General features: G+C 41.4%; 1 protein-coding gene across 1 annotated transcript in view; it reads left to right on the top strand.

The window, feature by feature from the left end:
- The first annotated feature begins 5,942 nt into the window (after positions 1–5,942).
- Positions 5,943–18,613, top strand: part of lrp4 (low density lipoprotein receptor-related protein 4) — a 79,107-nt gene continuing 66,436 nt past the window's right edge. Inside the window, exon 1 of the mRNA XM_018763914.2 lies at positions 5,943–6,214. Within this exon, the coding sequence (XP_018619430.1) occupies positions 6,157–6,214 (58 nt within the window). The 5' untranslated portion in view covers positions 5,943–6,156. The remainder of the gene's footprint in view (positions 6,215–18,613) is intronic.

The following is an 18,613-nucleotide window of genomic DNA, read 5'->3' as shown; positions in this document are numbered from 1 at the left end:
CCGACTGAACAATATAGCAGAACAGAAACTCAGTGGATATCATCATAAGGACAAGAAAACTAAATTTCGAAATCTGTGTTTTGGACACATTAAAGAAACCGTTGCAACAAGTCAAGGATATCAGAGCTTACAGCAAACAAGTCAAAATGAGAAGCAGGGAACTCAGAAAGCCTGTATTTTAAAAGGCACAGGAAGACGGGGCTGGATAGAACAGGTCTGCGTGTGGAGCAGGGATGACCTAGTGGTGCCTGAAGAGCAGGAATATGTTTGGCTGTTCTCCTCACCCTTCCTACTTTCACAGTCTTCACACACGTGTTGCCTCAAAATGGGAATGTCACCCTTCAGGTAGGTTTGCGATCCTTAATATGTGCTGTGGAAGAAAATACTGCAAGATCACAGCGCATAAAAGTGGAAATCAAAAACATTTACGACAACGCTTATTTCCATTTTTAAGCTTTAAATTTATGCATTTTTTTCTTTTTAATTTTTATCAAAGACATTTGCTGAATTCAGTATGTTCCGGAGCGATTCGTGTGACCTCCTATCCTGTAAAAAAAATTATACTAATCAATAAGACAACACTGACATAAGCAAGGAATAGAAGCAGCTTCAGACACTCTTATTAATAAAATGTTACATCTATGGCAGGAATTCCATCTCTGGGAATGGAACTAGAACACTGTGCATTAGTTCTTCGCATCTCTCTCCACTCCCTGAGCAGGACAGTGCAATCATTCACTGTCATCCACCCCAGCAGGAGGAACCCCTCTGCAAGGTCGCGATCCATACAACACATAGAGTCCTCTTCTGGTAAGCACCCAAGCGTAAAGTGCTGCTAAGATGTAAACATTTGCTTCTGTGTTAATGCGTGTGGTCCGTGCCATCAGAGATATTTTGTTTATTAGTCCTGCTTCGGAGAAGCAGCATTTATGTATAATGAAAAGTATTGAGCACCGGTATAAGTGCAAAATTTCAATTTGTATTTTTTAATTTAAATTAATTTAATTTATTTTAATGAAATTGGGATGCAGTCAGTAATGTTCTTTTTTCAATTAAAATAAACTTTTAAATAATAATACATTTTTCCGATTAAAATTAAATTTTAGCAATGTAGATTTGATCAATCTCATTTATACAATATTTTTGTTTATCTGCAAATGTTTAATTTATTCTCAAACGGAGTGCTCAACAGTGACTCATTCTGTAGGTATTTAAAGCACCCCTGTGGCTGTTGTCTTTTTCCACACAAAGCAAAGATGGAGAGAGAGAGGCACTGAGAACGAGACCTGTCCTTCTGCACAAAATAAAAGGCTGTGGAAGATGCCTGGGTGAGTTGATCCTTGATCGGTGATTGGGAGCACTGACCATGGAAAGATGGAGGACACGTTGTGCGCTGAATTTGTCAAATAGTCTAAACACCTCAATAGACACTGCTGCCAGATGCGTTCAGCATCAAACCCATAATTCATCTCAGTCGCACCAGCCTATCATCAGGGTCAGAAACCAGAGGCAACCTGGAACATGTACTAGCCGTCTATAAACCTGGAAAGTAACGACCAGAGAGAAGGGGCCCATTCTTTCTCCATTTCTTCCATTGGGTTACGGTGTGTGTGTGTGTGTGTGTGTGTGTGTGTGTGTGTGTGTGTGTGTGTGTGTGTGTGTGTGTCAGGCAATGGCTCCTGAGGTGTTTAGTATCACTGGGGTACCCACATGATGTGCTCGCAAGTCTGGTCATGTCACATTTCACATCTTCTAGCTGGGTCCTCTGGGAAGTGTGTGTGTGTGTGTGTGTGTTGAGAGGTGCTTCTCTGAGACTGATGAAATTAATGACAATGATGATTACAATTATGCTAGTGCCCTACTAAAGACATCTCACTCATCTTATCTCATCATAGATTCTCCAATGAACTTGTCAATAATCTTGCTTCTCTGGCGCAGGTGTGTTAGGACTTATCACACATACCGTAGAAGTTAAAATTATTTAAATTATTATTTAGTTGACACATTTGTCCAGTGTGACAAGTTGTTTACCCATTTGAACAGTGGGGTATTCGTGTGCAGTTCCAAATAAGTATTGTATTCAAGGATACTGCAGGAGAAGCAGGGTTTGAACAGGAAACCTTCAGACTACAAGGCAGTGGCCTTAACCTCTATGTTACCTACTTCCCCTGGAAATAGAAAATGGGAAATGCTGCTGATGTATGAGCACTGAACATCTACACACTTTAGCATCCTCATGGTATACTGTCTATGCTTATCCTTTGTGTTGATCCACATAACGTAACAAAATCTGTCCTGAAAGAACATGTAGAAAATGCATTCCACCCACACATTCTATAAATAAAGCACCAGAAATAACTTTTTCCAAATCTTGATCTAACAAAAGGCACCGTGTGATTGTTTATTTCTTTGCATATCTGCATGCAAGGGCTTAAAAAAAGGCATTTCTTGTGGCAAATTTTGTATAACCTCTTTGTAATCACTTCCTATACCACAGTGGCTAGTAGATTCTACAGACACTATAGAAAAAGCACATCTTAGCACAGTAAATATTTAACCAATCTTCTATGCTGCCTACAGAAGTGGAATCTCAATCTGATTTGAAATCCAAAGCCAGTTTCTTTTACCTCTTTAGACTCTCACAAAATGCAAATGTTTTGCAGGATAAAGATGCCAAAGACGCTTTGTAATTTACAGTATGAAGACAATCTAATTTCTTCACTCTGTGTAATATTGATGAGACAGATTTGCATGGGAGCTTTACTGCATGTTGGGGGTGGAGAGAGCAGATAAGCATCATTCTGAATGGAGATTTTTTTATTCTCATCAGCCTGACTCTTTCTTAATGGGCACCAATAGATTATGTTGACAGTGTGGTACAGCAGAGTAGCAGCCCTGTGGCAAGGTTGTTGATTAGGGGCCTGTCCCAAGGCCCTACACCTCAGGCACTTTTTGTCCCTTTTTGTCCCCTTTTGTCATCACTCTCATATACAACAAACCTTCCTTTCTGATGTATGCTTTCTCACCAGTTTCCCCGTAATGATGGTAAGTACAATCCGGTCTAAATGATAAACGTTTAATGTAAAACTGCACAGAACACGTTACTGTGGAATTTCTTCCTTCATAAATTTATTTCCCAGTTACAAAAATACAAGGTGTCACTGAAAACGTTACTAGTATGAACTACAAGCAGGATTTCACCAAGGCTGGATTTCACAATCAGTGCACCATTAGATGTCGGCTGGACATTTTTGTTCCTGGAAAATTTTTTGGAGTTCCCATTCTCCTTTTGAAGCACCCTTACTGTTTTGAACTTTTCTTCAAAAAAAGATCAAACCCTGTGATTTTACGTCACTTTAGAAGTTAAAAAAGAAATATTTCGACTGACAATTCAAAGATGCTCAAAAGAACATCTTGCAGCTGTATTATGTGCGCATGCGTTTATGTATATATGTGCTTGTATTCCATTTTTATTCAAGAGCTCTCAACAAAGTCACACACACACACATTTTCAGAACCGCTTGTCCCTTACGGGGTCATGGGGAACCGGAGCCTACCCGGCAACACAGGGCGTAAGGCCAGAGGGGGAAGGGGACGCACCCAGGACGGGACGCCAGTCCGCCACAAGGCACCCCAAGCGGGACTCGAACCCCAGACGCACCGGAGAGTAGGACTGCGGTCCAACCCACTGCGCCACCACACCCCCTCAACAAAGTCAAACTTTTTAAAAAAATTTCAAATCTTTTTATTAAAAATTTGCATTACATATCAATGGTAAACATTTGGAGAGAACGACCGAAATCTTGAGGCCTTACAGCACCGGGGCTGCTCAGGAGAAGGTATCTGGCTCAGCCTCTGTGGAGTTTGCATGTTCTCCCTCTTGTTTGTGTGGGTTTCTTCCAGGTTCTCTACTTTCCTCCCACAGCCCTGACATGTGTTAAAGGTTAAGTGATGACTCTAAACTGCACGTAGTATGTGAATGTGTGAGTGAATGAGTGTGTGTTGCTGCACTGAAATGGACTGGTATAGCATGTCTAGCCTAGTGCCCCGTGCTTCCAGGATAGGTTGTGGACCGCTGGGAATCTGACTTGGACAAGTGGTCAACAATAATGAGACAGGATTAATTTTTTTTGTCACTTAGCATGGAAAGTCAGTAAAGATGTTACACATTGCCCTGAAATTAATATGACAGCATTTGAGATATGACTGCATGATTATTGATGTACAAATAAATTGCAGCTCCAGGATCTCGTGTACAACTCCTGTAGCTGTATGACATCTCAATGTTGCAAAAGAAGGTGGTGACTGGACTGCCTTCGTGACTGAAGAGGCATGAATACATGAAGTGGGAATGCACTGGAGGTCAGTGACCATCAGAAACTCGCTGAGGCTGGACATTCAATCTGAACTTGACTGGAGTCGGATCCCATGCTATGCAATTACGACAGTCGGAGAGAAATTAGTCATGCATTTAATTTGACTGTTCACTTTAACCACACTGCACCTACACATGAAGCAACACAGTGATTCTCTGTAAGACACCTTTTTTGCAGAGTGTAACAAAGTGATGTGTTCTGCTGGTGAGCAGTAAAAAGTTTTTTCATTACAGTGGTCCTGAGAGGGATGATGACACAGAGTGGCTGGTTGTTAACGCAAACATAAACCTTTTTTTTTTCTTCTTCTTTTTAAATTTTCACTAACTGCAGAGGAAATGTTTAAACCTTTTTAAGCAGCAGTTTATGTATCCCACTAACGCAAAAGGACACAGACACACACACAGGTTGTCCCAAGCGGGGTCACGGCGAACCGGAGCCTAACCCGGCAGCGCAGGGCGCAAGGCCGAAGGGGGGCGGGACACACACAGGACGGGACGCCAGTCCATCACAAGGCACCCCAAGTGGGACTCGGACCCCAGGACCCACCAGAGAGCAGGACCCAGCCAAACCTGCTGCACCACCCTACCAAAAGAACAGGATATAATATAAGTAAATGCAATCCTCCTGGCACTGGCCTCAGCCCTCTTCCTGAAATAATGCAAACTACCATTGCCTGAGGAGAAAATCATTACCATTCTTTTCAGAAAAGTCATTTCTAGTTAAGAACATTTCCCCCCCCCAAAAAAAAAACTGTTTGAAAACGTTCTCGTTGGAGCCAGATAAGAAACTGTCTTGTTCAACATTTACCATTCATTAATACACTCTGTTGATATGGTTTACTGGAGTTATACACAAATACTCAGGATTATACTCTGAACACACTGAGCCAGTGAAAAAGGTTCAGGAAATTTCCATGATTCCTTAGAACACAGTAACTAATGAACACCAAGTTTTATGTACTTGTTTAATTTTCCTCTACTTTCTAGTGTATGTGTGTTTCTTGTACAGAACATGACATGTGGTGCAGTTCAAGGGGAATTCAAAAGCAATTTATTTTCCAAATCGCCAACACAAGGAGCCTTCTTCAACATGTTTCTAGATCATGATCATGCAACCAGGAACAGGGCTCATCCAGAATAGCCTCTCGGTGTTTGTGTGTGTGTATAATCGATAACAGTTACTGGACTCTGGGTCTTTCTTCGACTTAATCACCTTACTGTGTGTGGAAACACAACTCAAGCCTTCAGCCACCAACTTAAAGTTTGGGAAATAATGCATGACTACCGCGATGTGGGATACGACAACCGAGACACACCCCCGGGGGTGTAGAGAAAATGGAATAAAAAACTTGGAAAAAAATTTCCAGAAAAACAATACATTTTAAAACAACTTTCCAAGCAGTAACACTAAAGAGATATGTGGCTAAAAAGAAGGGAGCTAGCGGACGCAGGTTTTTTCTTACCACGGTTTGTAGTAACTGACCACCCCTCTTGGTGGCGTGTGGTACCGTCCGCTAGCCGCTCACCACGGCCACCGGAGCGAGCCGCATAAAAATGTTCGCGCGGAGGGCGCGAGAGACATGCGCTGCTGCCCCGATTCTACAAGCTCGCAGCAGGACCGCGAGCTCCAAAGGTCTCCTTCGACTATGAGCTCACAGTGCTTATGAGCCATCTTCCCTCGCTTCTAAGGGGCATATGTTGAAATCGAAAAAAAGTCATTTTACAAACTGTAATAACAAATAAATAGGACGCAGAAGTTGAAGAGACACAAGCTCCAAAATATGCAGCTTGTTTGGGTGCTTTGCGGCATTCTCCTGACTGTGTTGTTGTGCGGTCAAGGTAAGTGCGTTTTCAACATGTGGACTTAGACCGAAATTTGTTTACATTTTGAATATACTTTTAGCGCATAGCGGCTTGTAAAAACAAGACAGGCGCGTACATGTCATAGTCACTAGACTAGTAGTAGTACTTCAGCCTCAAGCTCACGCTGCTTTTCACACACAGGTCACAACTTATTATAAAATTGCAACGTATTGTTGATGTTGTGCAGGAGTATTTTGAAGTGTGGAGCAGAGGGCTGTTGGTGGTTTTGGTAAACGCTTGAAGTTGGGTGTGTATTTTAGTTTTTTTTTTCTTTTTGTTTCTTCAGCAATATTCAATTCATTATTATATATTTGCCCTCACTTTCCCCCTTTTGCCATTAAAAAAATGTATTAAAAATAGTTGCAGATTTGATGTGTGCGTTGACGTGTTTCATAAAACCGCATGATTATTCTGTCTCGTGTCGGAAGTTGTTTGAAATCCCCTCGCCGCGACATGAAACAATGCCGCCGCTGCCGGCGCCTACGTCGCGACATCCGCCAATCATCGCGATAGTCGCGGTTTTATCGTGGCCCGTGGTCGACCCTAGTACTGGGAGTCCCGAAGCTCGCGGTCCTGTCGGTCCACGCGCGTGAGGTCGGCTGGTGTTTCAGGCGTCTCTTTCTCGCACGCGCACTACTACTAGTGGACTCTGCGCGTTTCCACCAGGCTTTTTCAGTCGGACACCTTGTATTTACAACGTGTTGGGACAGCAGCCCCACGGAGGCTGGAATGCGGGAGCCGGATCGAAGCGTGGACGGCCTTTTAAAGACACAGCGTCTCTCTCTCTCTCTCTCTCTCTCTCCCTGAAGCACGCGCACGCACAACAAACAGGGCTTAGTTTACACTCGAACTTTATCAGCGGCTGTTGCATAAGGGTTGCGGAGGGTAGACCTTAAGGTTTACTGTCGCCTTTATCTGAAGGTTGTTACTTCACATCCTATTCCTGCTGTAGTGCTGTGTCTGGGTTATAAGAATAATTAAACAGATAAGAATTCCTGGCCTGCAAATGCAATGGGCAGCTCATTCATTGTAAAGTTGATGGTTAACACTGACCGTAAGCACCATGATGAAACAGCTGTGTGTTAAAGATGTGTAACGAGTAACCGAGTAAGATGAAAATGTGCCAGCATCAGTTACGCTGCGCCCAGGTCACAGGTGCGATTGACAGTCGGGATCCGTAAAAGATCTGCTTGCCTTGATAGGACTGGTTTCTTTTCTGGAAACCCATCAAGAACACTTGGTTTTCAGCTCTGCTCTGATAAATGACATGACAATCTGTAAACCAATACAATTAAACCCTCATGTATTCTCCATTTACCTTTTTCTTCGCATTCTGGGGATGCCTTTAGTGTTGCAGGTTAAAATATTGGATACCACTCTTTTAAATCCAAATGCACTACACATTTGAAATTTTACATATTTGCTTTGACAACGCAGTATAAACAATTAACTATATTCACAGTAAATGGTGGTTTTTAAAAGCTTGTGTGTATACATCTCCTTATTTTAGAGGTCCAGGTTTCTTGGATAGAGGTGCTGCAGGTACATTTAAGTTATAAAGAAGCATGTACGTATACATGTAAGTGCAGCGTCATGTCATGCAGCAGTGTGTAAAATAGCTGTCAACCCTAGTGTTTCAGCTAAAAGGCCCATGTTTTTCGTTTGCATCCAAAGCCATAAAGCGTCATCTGTAATGTGCTGTAAACACCATAACGTATGAAAGTTCCTAACTGTGCCGTTCTCGCTATAAATTTTCTGCAGTATTTTCTACAAATTTTGTGTGTGCTGGGGTAGTTTGCAAAGTTGCAAAAAATGTTTTTCCTTCATCTTTATAGCGTATCAGTTAGGAAATGTATATCTTGCATTGGCTGATAAAGTAGTGAAATGATTAAATTGAGTCATTACAATATTGGGAAAGTATTGCCTACTGAAACTTTTTTTTTCTATAAAATGTAATGGCAGTTGGTGCACGCTACTAAACTCAGTAATATCAGTAGTTTCTTCTGTTTATGGCGTTGGACACATGGATATTTTTTAAAATGTATTAAACAGATCTCTGTCTCTCCTGACTATTCTCTGCAACAGCTTTCCATGGTAATTCTTATGTTTTTACTACTATTTAGAGTGAAGTTGCCACTTAATAAATGCTTTTGTAGGCAGTTTTTATACTACTCATAACATGGTTTGTCACAATATTGAAGTATAATGATATGTTAGCAATACAATATAGGCAGCTGGTAGCATTAGAACTGCTACCTTTGGACCCAGAGGTTGCAGGTTTGAGTCCCCCCTCCAGCTGTAGTAGCCTTGAGCAAGGTGCTTACACTCATTTGTTCCAGTAAAATTACCCAGCTATATAAAAATAACTGTACATAGCATTGTTAGTTGCTTTGGTGAAAAGCATCAGCTAAATCAATTTAAAAAAAGAAATAAAATGAAATAATTCCCTCTAGTCTAATAGAAAAGCACCACAAAGCCTGTGGGTAATGGCATATTATGGTGTTTTTTTTTTTTTTTTTAAATGGAATTGAGAATTTTTCTATTAAATATAATGATGTGTATATTAAGTCTTTTCAGTGCCAGTGTGGGGATAAAAATAATATGGAAATATTACTGCATACATCCTGCCTGAGGTCTGTGTGGTGTGAAACGGTATTAAGGTATTTCTTCATTTTTATATGGAAACAAACTGGGCTTTGTAGTGGTATCAGTAGTGGACTCCTTATCACATTGAAATCATAAGACTAAGAAGAAAGCAGTTATGCTGAAAAAATAAAATTACCTATATAATGTTGAACTTATTGTTAATTATAATGTTCCGATGAATTATTTTTTTTGTTTTTACTTTACAATGTATTTAGCAAAGGTCAAGAGGGCACAGTGTGTGGAGCCAGAGTAAAGTTTATTGTAATCTCGTCTGCTTCTAAGGTTTCACTGACCGTGCTGGACTGCAAACTTTGCCTTCAGCATGGCAAACTCATACGGCCACGCATGTCACACGCTTGTGTGAGCCACAGTGAATGGTAATGGATACGTGAGCATGCCATTGCAGACGGGTGAGCTCACTCCTTTGAGCACTGGCTTACAAGAGTGATCAGAACCCAGGCAGCACAAATGGGACTGCTGGCTCCAGAGTCCCCCTTCTGCTGGGGTTTTGTCTGGTCTAGCCTTTTCGGTGTGTGTGTGTGTGTGTGTGTGTGTGTGTGTGTGTGTGTGTGTGTGATTCTTGCAGAAATTTAGAATTTCAGTAAAATGCATCTGATTTTTTTTTTTAATATTAAAATGTTGTAAATGGTAGGATTACGTTGAATAAAACGTTGGTTTCTTTTCGTTTGCAATTATCAAAAAGTTACCTGCACTCTTTGAATCTAGAAACTTCTGTTTTGTTCCATCATTAGTGTTGATGAATGAATTAATTCTTGCATTGTTTGGCTTTATTTGTTGTAGGATCACTTCAGTTCTCAGGGGAGCTGTGACACTATTAGTCTGGATATTTTTTTTTTTTTTTTTTTTTTTTTCAGAATTATATTGCTTCAGATAATTTGTTCTTTAATAGTTCAGCTTTTTGCTTGGTATTTTTAGTATTTTCATGATGGCATTTAAGATCTTGGTGGGAGGAAAAGTCTGCTTGCATGTATGGTATAATTTGAGAATATTATGAAGCATTTATTAATTTTTTTTTTTCTTTTAAATAGTTTTTTTTTTTTGTTCTGTATTTTTTGAATACAGTTTTAAAATGTAAGGGCTTTATGTATTAAGTTATATTTATTGATTTAGCAGATACTCTTCTCCAAAACAACTTAAAATTCTGGTTAAATGTTTGATTTGGTGCTCCTGAGCAGGGCAACTTAAAATGCAAGAAAATTTGTTCACCCAAATTATGGAATTTTGGCTATGCAAAACTTGCAGTATAATAAAAAATTTGAAAATAAAACAAAATTTAGAGCTGCTACCCTTGGACCCAAAGGTTGCAGGTTTGAGTCTCACCACTGTCTGTAACACCCTTGAGCAATGTACTTGCCTAAAAAAAAAAACTCAGCTGTATAAATGGGTAAACAACTAAGTTTCTTTTGCAAAAACTGTGAGCCAAATGAAGTAATGTAATGCATACACTTAAAACCTGTATCTGTTTGCTTCATGCTTTGCTGCATTAATTGTGTATGGAACTGTAGCATTGAGAAACTGCTAGATGTGTACTAGACCAGCACACATACGCATTCACTTTTAATTATAGGAGTAAATTTTGAGACCCTGTCTAAGAGTGGATCTCTGACAGTGGCCTCCTTTGGTGTCCATTTCCCATATCGCCCATCTCCTGTGCATTGATCTATGTAGAATTATTTGAGATTACCCAAATTGCAGTTTTCAGAACAATCTTGCAACACCTGCAGGGATGTTTTTAATTGGCTCGGAGCGATAGGCTTTTTATAGTAGGTATAGCAGTGTCTGATTAGAAGTTTGGGGAAGGGTGGGATTCCATTGGTGATAAGGGTGGAGGTATTGGAAGAGGCAGGAGCAAAGCATGAGAAGAAATCAGATGGTGATTCTCAGGCTATGCTGCACTATGGCAGTTTTATGTGGGAATTAGGGTTTTTTTTTTTTTTTCTTCTGGGAGTTTGTGGAAAGGGTTGGTAAGGGGTCCTTGAAGCTGTAGTGCATTCTAGTTTTTTTTTTTTTTTTTTTCCTCTCTCTCCCCTCCTCACAACTGTGAGGCCTTCTGCCTGATGGTCCCCCATGTTATGGAAGGTTGTAGTAATGAGGGTAGACAGCTGAACAAGAGGGGCTCCCTGATGGCTGCATTTCAGATATTATCTTTATAGGTCTGCTGGAGGCCTTTTCATCCTGTTTAGTTTTCTGCAGTGTGTATCCTGGCTGGAGCTGTATCTCCAGCATAGACAAGCAGTAGAGTAGCAGGTCCTTGTCTGAGTAAATGCAGAAGAGCAGCGTGTTTTGCATGGAGACGCCTGGATTCTCACGAGTTCGGGGGGATGGCCGATGACTGCGGGTAAGGTGGTGAAGGCAGGGGGTGGAGTTTTTGTGCTCAGAGCTATTTGTTGTGAAAAGCAAATTCTCCCAAAGTAATTTAATTCTTCAAGCAGTAATTTCCCATGTCCTGGAATTTGGTGGATGAAGTTTGGAGCTTGAACTTTCTCAGTATTCCTATTTGCCTTGTGTGAATGGCAAAGAAAATTTAAATTGACATATCAGTGTCTCTTCCATGGATGAAGACATCCCTCTGAATTAAGGATGTGTGTGTATTGTTACTGTAAAACATGTTGATGCCCTTTGCAGATGTACTGAGATTAACATACTAATGCCTCTTTGTACTGTCATAGCAACGGTCGGCAGATCATAGGACCTCCAGCAAAGCCAATACAAGAGCTGCAACTTTGGCTGTGGAATCTGGGGACAGAGCTGCTGATATGGTCTGGCAGTGTGTCTAATGAAGCCATCTTTCTGGTACAGTGGGGTTTCACAGCCTTGCGTCACAAGCTGTAAGGGTTGGCTCTGTGAAAGGACACAAAAGCACAAGGAGAAGAGGGGATGCTGTGGGTGAGTGGGGGGTTTGTCAGCACTGGATGCAGAAAGTGTCATCCAGAAAGACCCACAAGTGATTGGCTCAGCAGCTGAGATGTATACACTGTTTATCCCATCTACCTTTACAGTTTAAATTGGCTTAAAATGAGTTCAGACAGACACCAGTTCAGAAATCCCTCTAGAGGCAGATGTGGCCGTTGCTCCGACTGGGTTGGTGGAGCAGCTTTCTGCGTGACTGTCTAAAAAACATTTCGCCCTTTGCTGGGTGCTATATCAAAGCTGGTAAAGTGAGTTTTTCTACCAACTTTTTGTAGAGCTGAAGCCTGGTATGCAGAGCTCCTTTTGTCCCACACCCAAACCGGTCCTCCAGTGGCTCTGGAGTAGCTCCTAGTTCCGTCCAGAGGCTTTTTATCATTTTGTCTACATTGTGCTCTACGTTGCACATAGGCCTGCAGCCATTGCTGCTCAGTTGTTTTAAAATGTTGTGTGCAATTCCAGTGCTGAACACACATTCTTTGTGGCCACACTGTTGGCATTTGTGCTGAGAAGAAATGGTGCACTGTGTCTTAACTACTTTAATTTTGATAATACTGTTATGTAGATAAAAAGGCTACGTCAATAGGATGCTGCATATTTAACCTAGAGACTCTTAGAACTTTTTCAATGTTATGATGGTGAGCTGGCAACGGACATTCACTAGAAACCATACTTTGAATCTTGATTGCCCCCCCCGAGCAAGTAATATGCAGTGTGATACTCTCCTGCGATGTTGGGGAGCGGCAGCAATCCGCACATCCCAGTCTGCCACGCGGTTGTTTTCTTCGTCCGTGTCACAAACGCCCATCTGTGTCTTCTGTTACTGGTGCGAAGAAGAGGGCAGCAGTTACTCTTGAGGAGAAACTCAAGATAATTGCCCACCATGAAGGTAGCAAGCCCATAATGGCCATTACATGTATGGTAGGCTATGGTGTTCGGTAGGTTAGGTGTATTAAATCCATTTTCGACTTACGATGGGTTTCGGGGAACGTAACCCCATCGTAAATCGGGGACCACCTGTAGTCATTATAGGATAGTTTATGGGATTTTATGGTCAGATGAGTGCAAATTATCCACGATAGTGGTACAGTAAAACCCCAGTTTAACGTGCCCCGATTTGCCGTGAATTCGGATATAACGCGATGGGTAATTGGACTTTTTTTTTTTTTTTTCTCTTCCTTCTCTTTGCTGCTCTTTCCAGAATGATAGAAACTACATTGAAAAGTTCAAAAGTTGGTAATGTTTACAAACTTAGCAAAGTCTTACAGGGCGAGTGGTTTATAAATACTGAAATGCCTCTTAGTCTTACAGCTCTCTGCCAGCACCATCAATTCATTGTCGGCAAATCGCGCTTACTGAACTTTGATGTTAGTTTCAAAAGACTGTTCTAAACCTAATATCAAATGCAACAAAAGCTTTTAAAACATCCAAAGAACGCAAACAAGTTTCACATAATCTAATCAAAACTAAGGCCTTTCCGTGTAGTATTCTGAATTAGCGCGTTTGTTATTAAAGTGCTCGGTACCATGGCCGATTGCTATTGATCCGCCTTGATCAACAGGTTTCCGCATCCAAGTACCCAGACGTGACCACCGTGGTCTGTAACTGTCGACAGTCAAAAGCTGAGAGTTTCTTCTTTTTTTTTTTTTTTTTTTTTTTCCCCCCCCCCCTCTCTTCTGTCCTGGGCAGTATGTTATCTTCATTACCAGCAGCCATTTACATTTTGGCTTTGCTCGTGAACATGCACGTTGAGACTGCTGTCTGACTTTTGGGTGTTAGAATTTTTTTTTAGTTAATTTCAATTTTTTAAATTTTATATAAATAAAAATGGAACAAACTGCTAGAAAAAAATCTTTCTGTGAAAGATTTAACTTTGCACACTTGAAGCGATCAAGACTGTAAATTAAAGTTGCACGTGAGCTAGGGATACCAGATTCAGCACTTCCTGACTGGAAACCTCAAGATGAAGTCTTATGCGTTTTTTAGAATTTGCGTGAACGTAAACCTGGTTCTAAGCCCAGCGTACTTTTTGTCATTTGTTTTGTTGCTTAAAAAGATGAGTTTTAATTTGTACTGTAACAGCAACCATTAATTTGCAGAATTTAATTCAAAGGTAATATACTTGCTAGAAAGTAAATGTACAAAAAAAAAAAACGGGGCAAATGGGATGAAAATAGGGATGATTTAGGATGTTCGGTCAACATTTTGTCAGTTTGAACACTCATTTTCTTGAACCACAATTCAGCATGATCCTGCTTTTTTTTTTTTTTTTTTTTTTTTTTTTGCAGTGGCATTTTATGGACCCTAATGATTGTGTTGTAATGGGGTTTCACTATTATAATTAAAATGCTATTGCTCTTATGTAAATTTATGATTTTCTTATTAGATAATTTTATTGATTCCATAGGAAATTGCATAATGTTTTCTCAACCGTATTTGTACACATCTTTCAAGTTAAAGGCTTTCCGCTTGTTGAGGTCTGGGATTCCCTCTCTGCCCTTCTGTAAGCATGGCCCACATCACGTTTCCATGCCGCCTGCATCCTCATTCATAGGGTTTTTTTCTGCAAGCACTAGTCAGTGTAGGGGCCTAAGCAACAAGCTCTATTAAACAAACAATATTGGGGTCCAAATAGGCCTTTCAGCCAAGGGACTGGAGTGGCAAAGCCACTGAAAGGGCCGCTTCCTAATGAAGTCAGGGAACTCAAGTGTTGCATTGGTGCTGTGCCTTTCACAGGCGCCTCTACTGACAAAGTGTCAAAACAGCCCAACCTCCGACGGGCTTTAAAGTGTGTAAATGGTGGCTTTTGATTTTTGTGTTGTGTGGGTTTAAAGGAGGCTTAGAGAGAAGGGAATGGGGGTTGGGAGGGCGGGACACACTATTTGAAACAATGGCTGTAAAACTAAACCCTTTAATTCCCCTTCACCCCCAATCCACTGGTCTTCCTCCTTGTTGCAGCCACTATTGCCAGAAGACTCTCTAGCTTGTGCTGTTTTCTTGTTAAGGTTTGTTTTGCTTGGTGGTCAGACTTTCTGGAGGTCAGACAGAGGAACTTACTTGTGGCTCTGGCTCTGAAGCACCGCTCTAGTGTGCCACCGTCCGGCCAGGCCTATTATCTTCTTCTTTTGTTCAGGTTTTCCCAAACCCCTCACCAAAATTCCCCTCCCCACCAGTTTTGTGCCTCTTTGTTGGGATCAGACTGGATGTAAAGGCTTGGGTCTGCTCATCTGAATTGTTCTTGTAGCATTGATCAGGCAGAGTCCTTTTTTTTTTTTTTTTTTTTTTTTTTTTTTTTTCCTCCTCTCCCTTTCTTCTCTCTTGACAAACCACATCTGAACAATTGCACTAGGCCATTAAGGCACTCTGTTTCATGTTGACTGCCCTGTTGAAAATGTTTAGCATTTTGCCATTTGGTATGTAGGGTGTGTTTTTTTTTTTTTTTTTTTTAATATTGCGACGGTCAACCCAGGAGGTAGACTGTGGTGAGTAAAGTGGGATTGCTTGATGAATGTCTAGGTGTTTACTTCGACTTCCTCTCCTTTGGTTGGTTCTTGAGTGTGGAGGCCTTGTTTATCAGGCTAAGAGGCTGACAGGATGAGAGGCATGGAGACTAGCTTATTCTAGTGTTGGTCGGAGCCTTCAAACTCCACTGCACTCAGCAGTTCTAGTCAAAGATGCCAAATGTGCTTCCGCCAGTCCTTTGCACCCAGCCACTTCGTGTCGCTGACAAACGGCCCTGATTCAACATGTCAAATCTGTTTAGATGTTTTCGGTCTTACCAGGCCAGATTGGACTGTCCTGACCTACATCATTAAGCAGTCCACAGAGCTGCATTCAGAAGGTGAAGGACTGCAGTTCTTGGCACTCCAGAAAACAACATAGGAAGCTGTTGGTGTTTAAGCTTCTACCTTCCCACGCTAACAAATGGGGCACAGTCCCCAACAATAAAACAGTTCCTTAACTCAGAAGCAAACTATAGCTTTCATTAGTAAGGAGTAACGGTATCTTATGGTTTGCTCAGCTTGTTGTGCTAGTCCAATACTCATAATGGCTCCCATCTAATAATAATCCCTTCCACTTTTCATATTTTATTTCGTCTAGGACTTCTTTTGGAGCAGCTAATTTTGTTGCCTGTATATTGCGGATGATGTTGAAAATGGTAGAGGGCTTTCTGGCCAGGGATGCCTGTCTAAATGCCTAAGCAGCTTTTGCATAGCCTCTGCTGTTAGGGTGTAGGTTTGAATCCATTGCAGTCCTTTTGGCAATTACTTGTTCTATGTGGGTTACTTCTGGGTGTTCAGTCCCCCCCCCCCCCCCCCCCCCCCCCCCCAGTCCAAAAACATACATTTCAGGTTAAGGTTTGTGTGTTACCCTGCAATGGACTGGTGTTCCAACTTTGATGTACCCTGATAGGCTCTGATGAGATTGGGTTCCTTAAATGTGGTGGTAGTTAAGAATATGTCTTGTATCATCTGGATTTTAATTCTGTATTTCTCTGTTTTTCTTGTATTGGTCCTGCTGCTGCCCTACCTTATCCTCAGTGTTAACCTCCTGGAAGGAAGAACCTTTGCTAATTTTCTTGAGAGGGAAGTCTTTGCAGCTGCACACAGGTGCATGGCCTAGGGGACGATTATCACTGAATAACTGATACCGCCACATTCTTGGGGACAACAAAGGAGGACCATTATTTTGACATAGAATATTGTGAAGAGAAAGGTGGGCCATTATAATATTGTCTTTGAGATCCTTTGGTACACTCCATCATTGGCTTGCTGAAGGCATAAATATTTTTCATAGCTTTGTATTGATTTGATTTTGTTTTATTTTTTAAGGTTAAACAGGAGGGTTCTAGTGAATACCTAGTGCACCTGTGGCTATTTATCACTTATTAAACTACAGCTTGTTTTGAAAATTGAATCTTTGTGAACTTTTTACTGAAATTAAGACCCACAGCAGGAGAAAGCTCTGGCTTTGCTATTTAATTTCAAACAGGTCCCTAATATTAGGAGTGATTCAAAAGAAAAAGATGGCAGTGATTATCAAAAGGAAAAGGCAATATGATCAGCCCTTATTCAGGTTGATGACTTTGAAGGTTTGTCCCCTCTTTTGTTAGATGTTGTCTACATTAAAGGGATGGGCCCTCCATAGACTGTTAACAGGTGATTCCAGGCAGCTGTTAAGATCATTCCCAGCTCTGTGGAAAACGGGAAGTGATTTCACAGGCATTTCCAGCAGCACATCTGAGGTTGACCTATACCCACTTACCAACAGCAGGAGTCAGACCCCACCTAGACTCTGCACCAGATGATACCTAGTTTAGGTGTGTGGAGGTGCTAGTGTTACTCCTCCATTGCTTTACTTCACTATAAATTAGCAGCATATCAAAGGCCTGGAGCAGAGAGAGACATTCCCTAGACTGACCTTTATGGAGATAAAGCATAATACCGGCTTCTGTTCAAGGCTTTTCTAGGAGAGGAGCAAGGAAAGAAGTCAATTTGAATAAGTTTTGGTTTTTTGTATGTGTGGCCTTGGTGTCTTATCAGGACCTTTGCAGTTTATCTCGTGCGTGTTCGAACAGCTATTCATTGTTGAGATAAGCATGGCACCACTATGCAGCTCCTTGTTTATTAATGATCTGGGGCTTGCGATGGCTGCCTGACTGTTCTTGGGGTGACTTTCAGGGTAGTCGAGTGGAACGGTGATTAACCTTCTGACAGGTACGCCCTTATGTTCCAGCATTGTCTGTAGTCTTGATGGTGTGCTCTAAAGAACTTTTTGCAGTGGTGTATCCTCTGCAGACATAGAAGGGGGGGAAAAAAAAGTTGTTTAATTGGTTTCAGGTGCCCTTTAGCAGTAACCATAGAAATGTCCAGAGAATTGAGTCCTTTCAGATCAAGGTCATGGGATGTTGGAGTAATTAGCTTCAGTTGTGCACTGGGCTTAGACATTTACAAGCATTGTCAGTCATTACTGGAGTAAATGGCAAGGTTACTTCTGTATATGGCCTTTTGAAGAATGTAACAGTATCTTGTGCCCCTGTTGGTTATAAAATCATCTTGACTTTGTTTATCTGATGCACTAGTCATTTAATAAAAAAGTTCAATTCATTTTACATGATCATCCCTATCGCTCTGGGTTACCTCCTGCAGCAAGCGGGCAGGGGAGAAGACAGCCAATAGCCCTTTTCTCTCCACAGATTGGGAATGCGATGGGTGCGCCATGGAGACGTCACTGAGTATTTGGCCTGTTGCCCTGCTGCCCTGTGGTAGAGCCCTGACAGGTGTCGTGGCTCAGAGCACTTGGGACACGAACAGCCACAATAAAAGCCGCCCCGCTGGCGCCTGGCGCCCACGGCCAGCAGTCGGATATGTCTTTGGCTTTGTGCCCCTGCTTGCTGACGCTGGCAGCACAGAAGTCTGTATCTGCCTTTATTTTCATCCTCATGCCAAGGGTTACCAGTGTGATTTGATATCAGTTTGGCACGGATTCCTTTGCTTATATATTAGTGATTCATTGTATTCCATTGCTGTGTGTTCTCCGTCTTTCTGCAACAATGTGCACTGTCTTTTAAACTTGCATAGGGTTTAGCTGCATTACAAGTAATGCAAAATAATTGTTTTGCTTTTTTTCAAGTGCTGAATGTGTTTAGCATATGTGGATTTAAAATGAAATATCACCCTACTTGTAGAATACCTCCAGTGTGTTTGATTTTTGCAAATTTGAATTCCTTTTATTCATCTAATTGCATTGAAGTTTGCATATCATCTTTGCCTGACAGAAGATTAGAGACTTTTTTTTTTT

This window comes from Scleropages formosus, chromosome 11 (genome assembly GCF_900964775.1).
Source record: "Scleropages formosus chromosome 11, fSclFor1.1, whole genome shotgun sequence".
Taxonomy (NCBI): Eukaryota; Metazoa; Chordata; class Actinopteri; order Osteoglossiformes; family Osteoglossidae; genus Scleropages; species Scleropages formosus.
The sequence above is the reverse complement of the archived record's forward strand: the minus strand, read 5'-3'. Positions and strand labels throughout refer to the sequence as shown.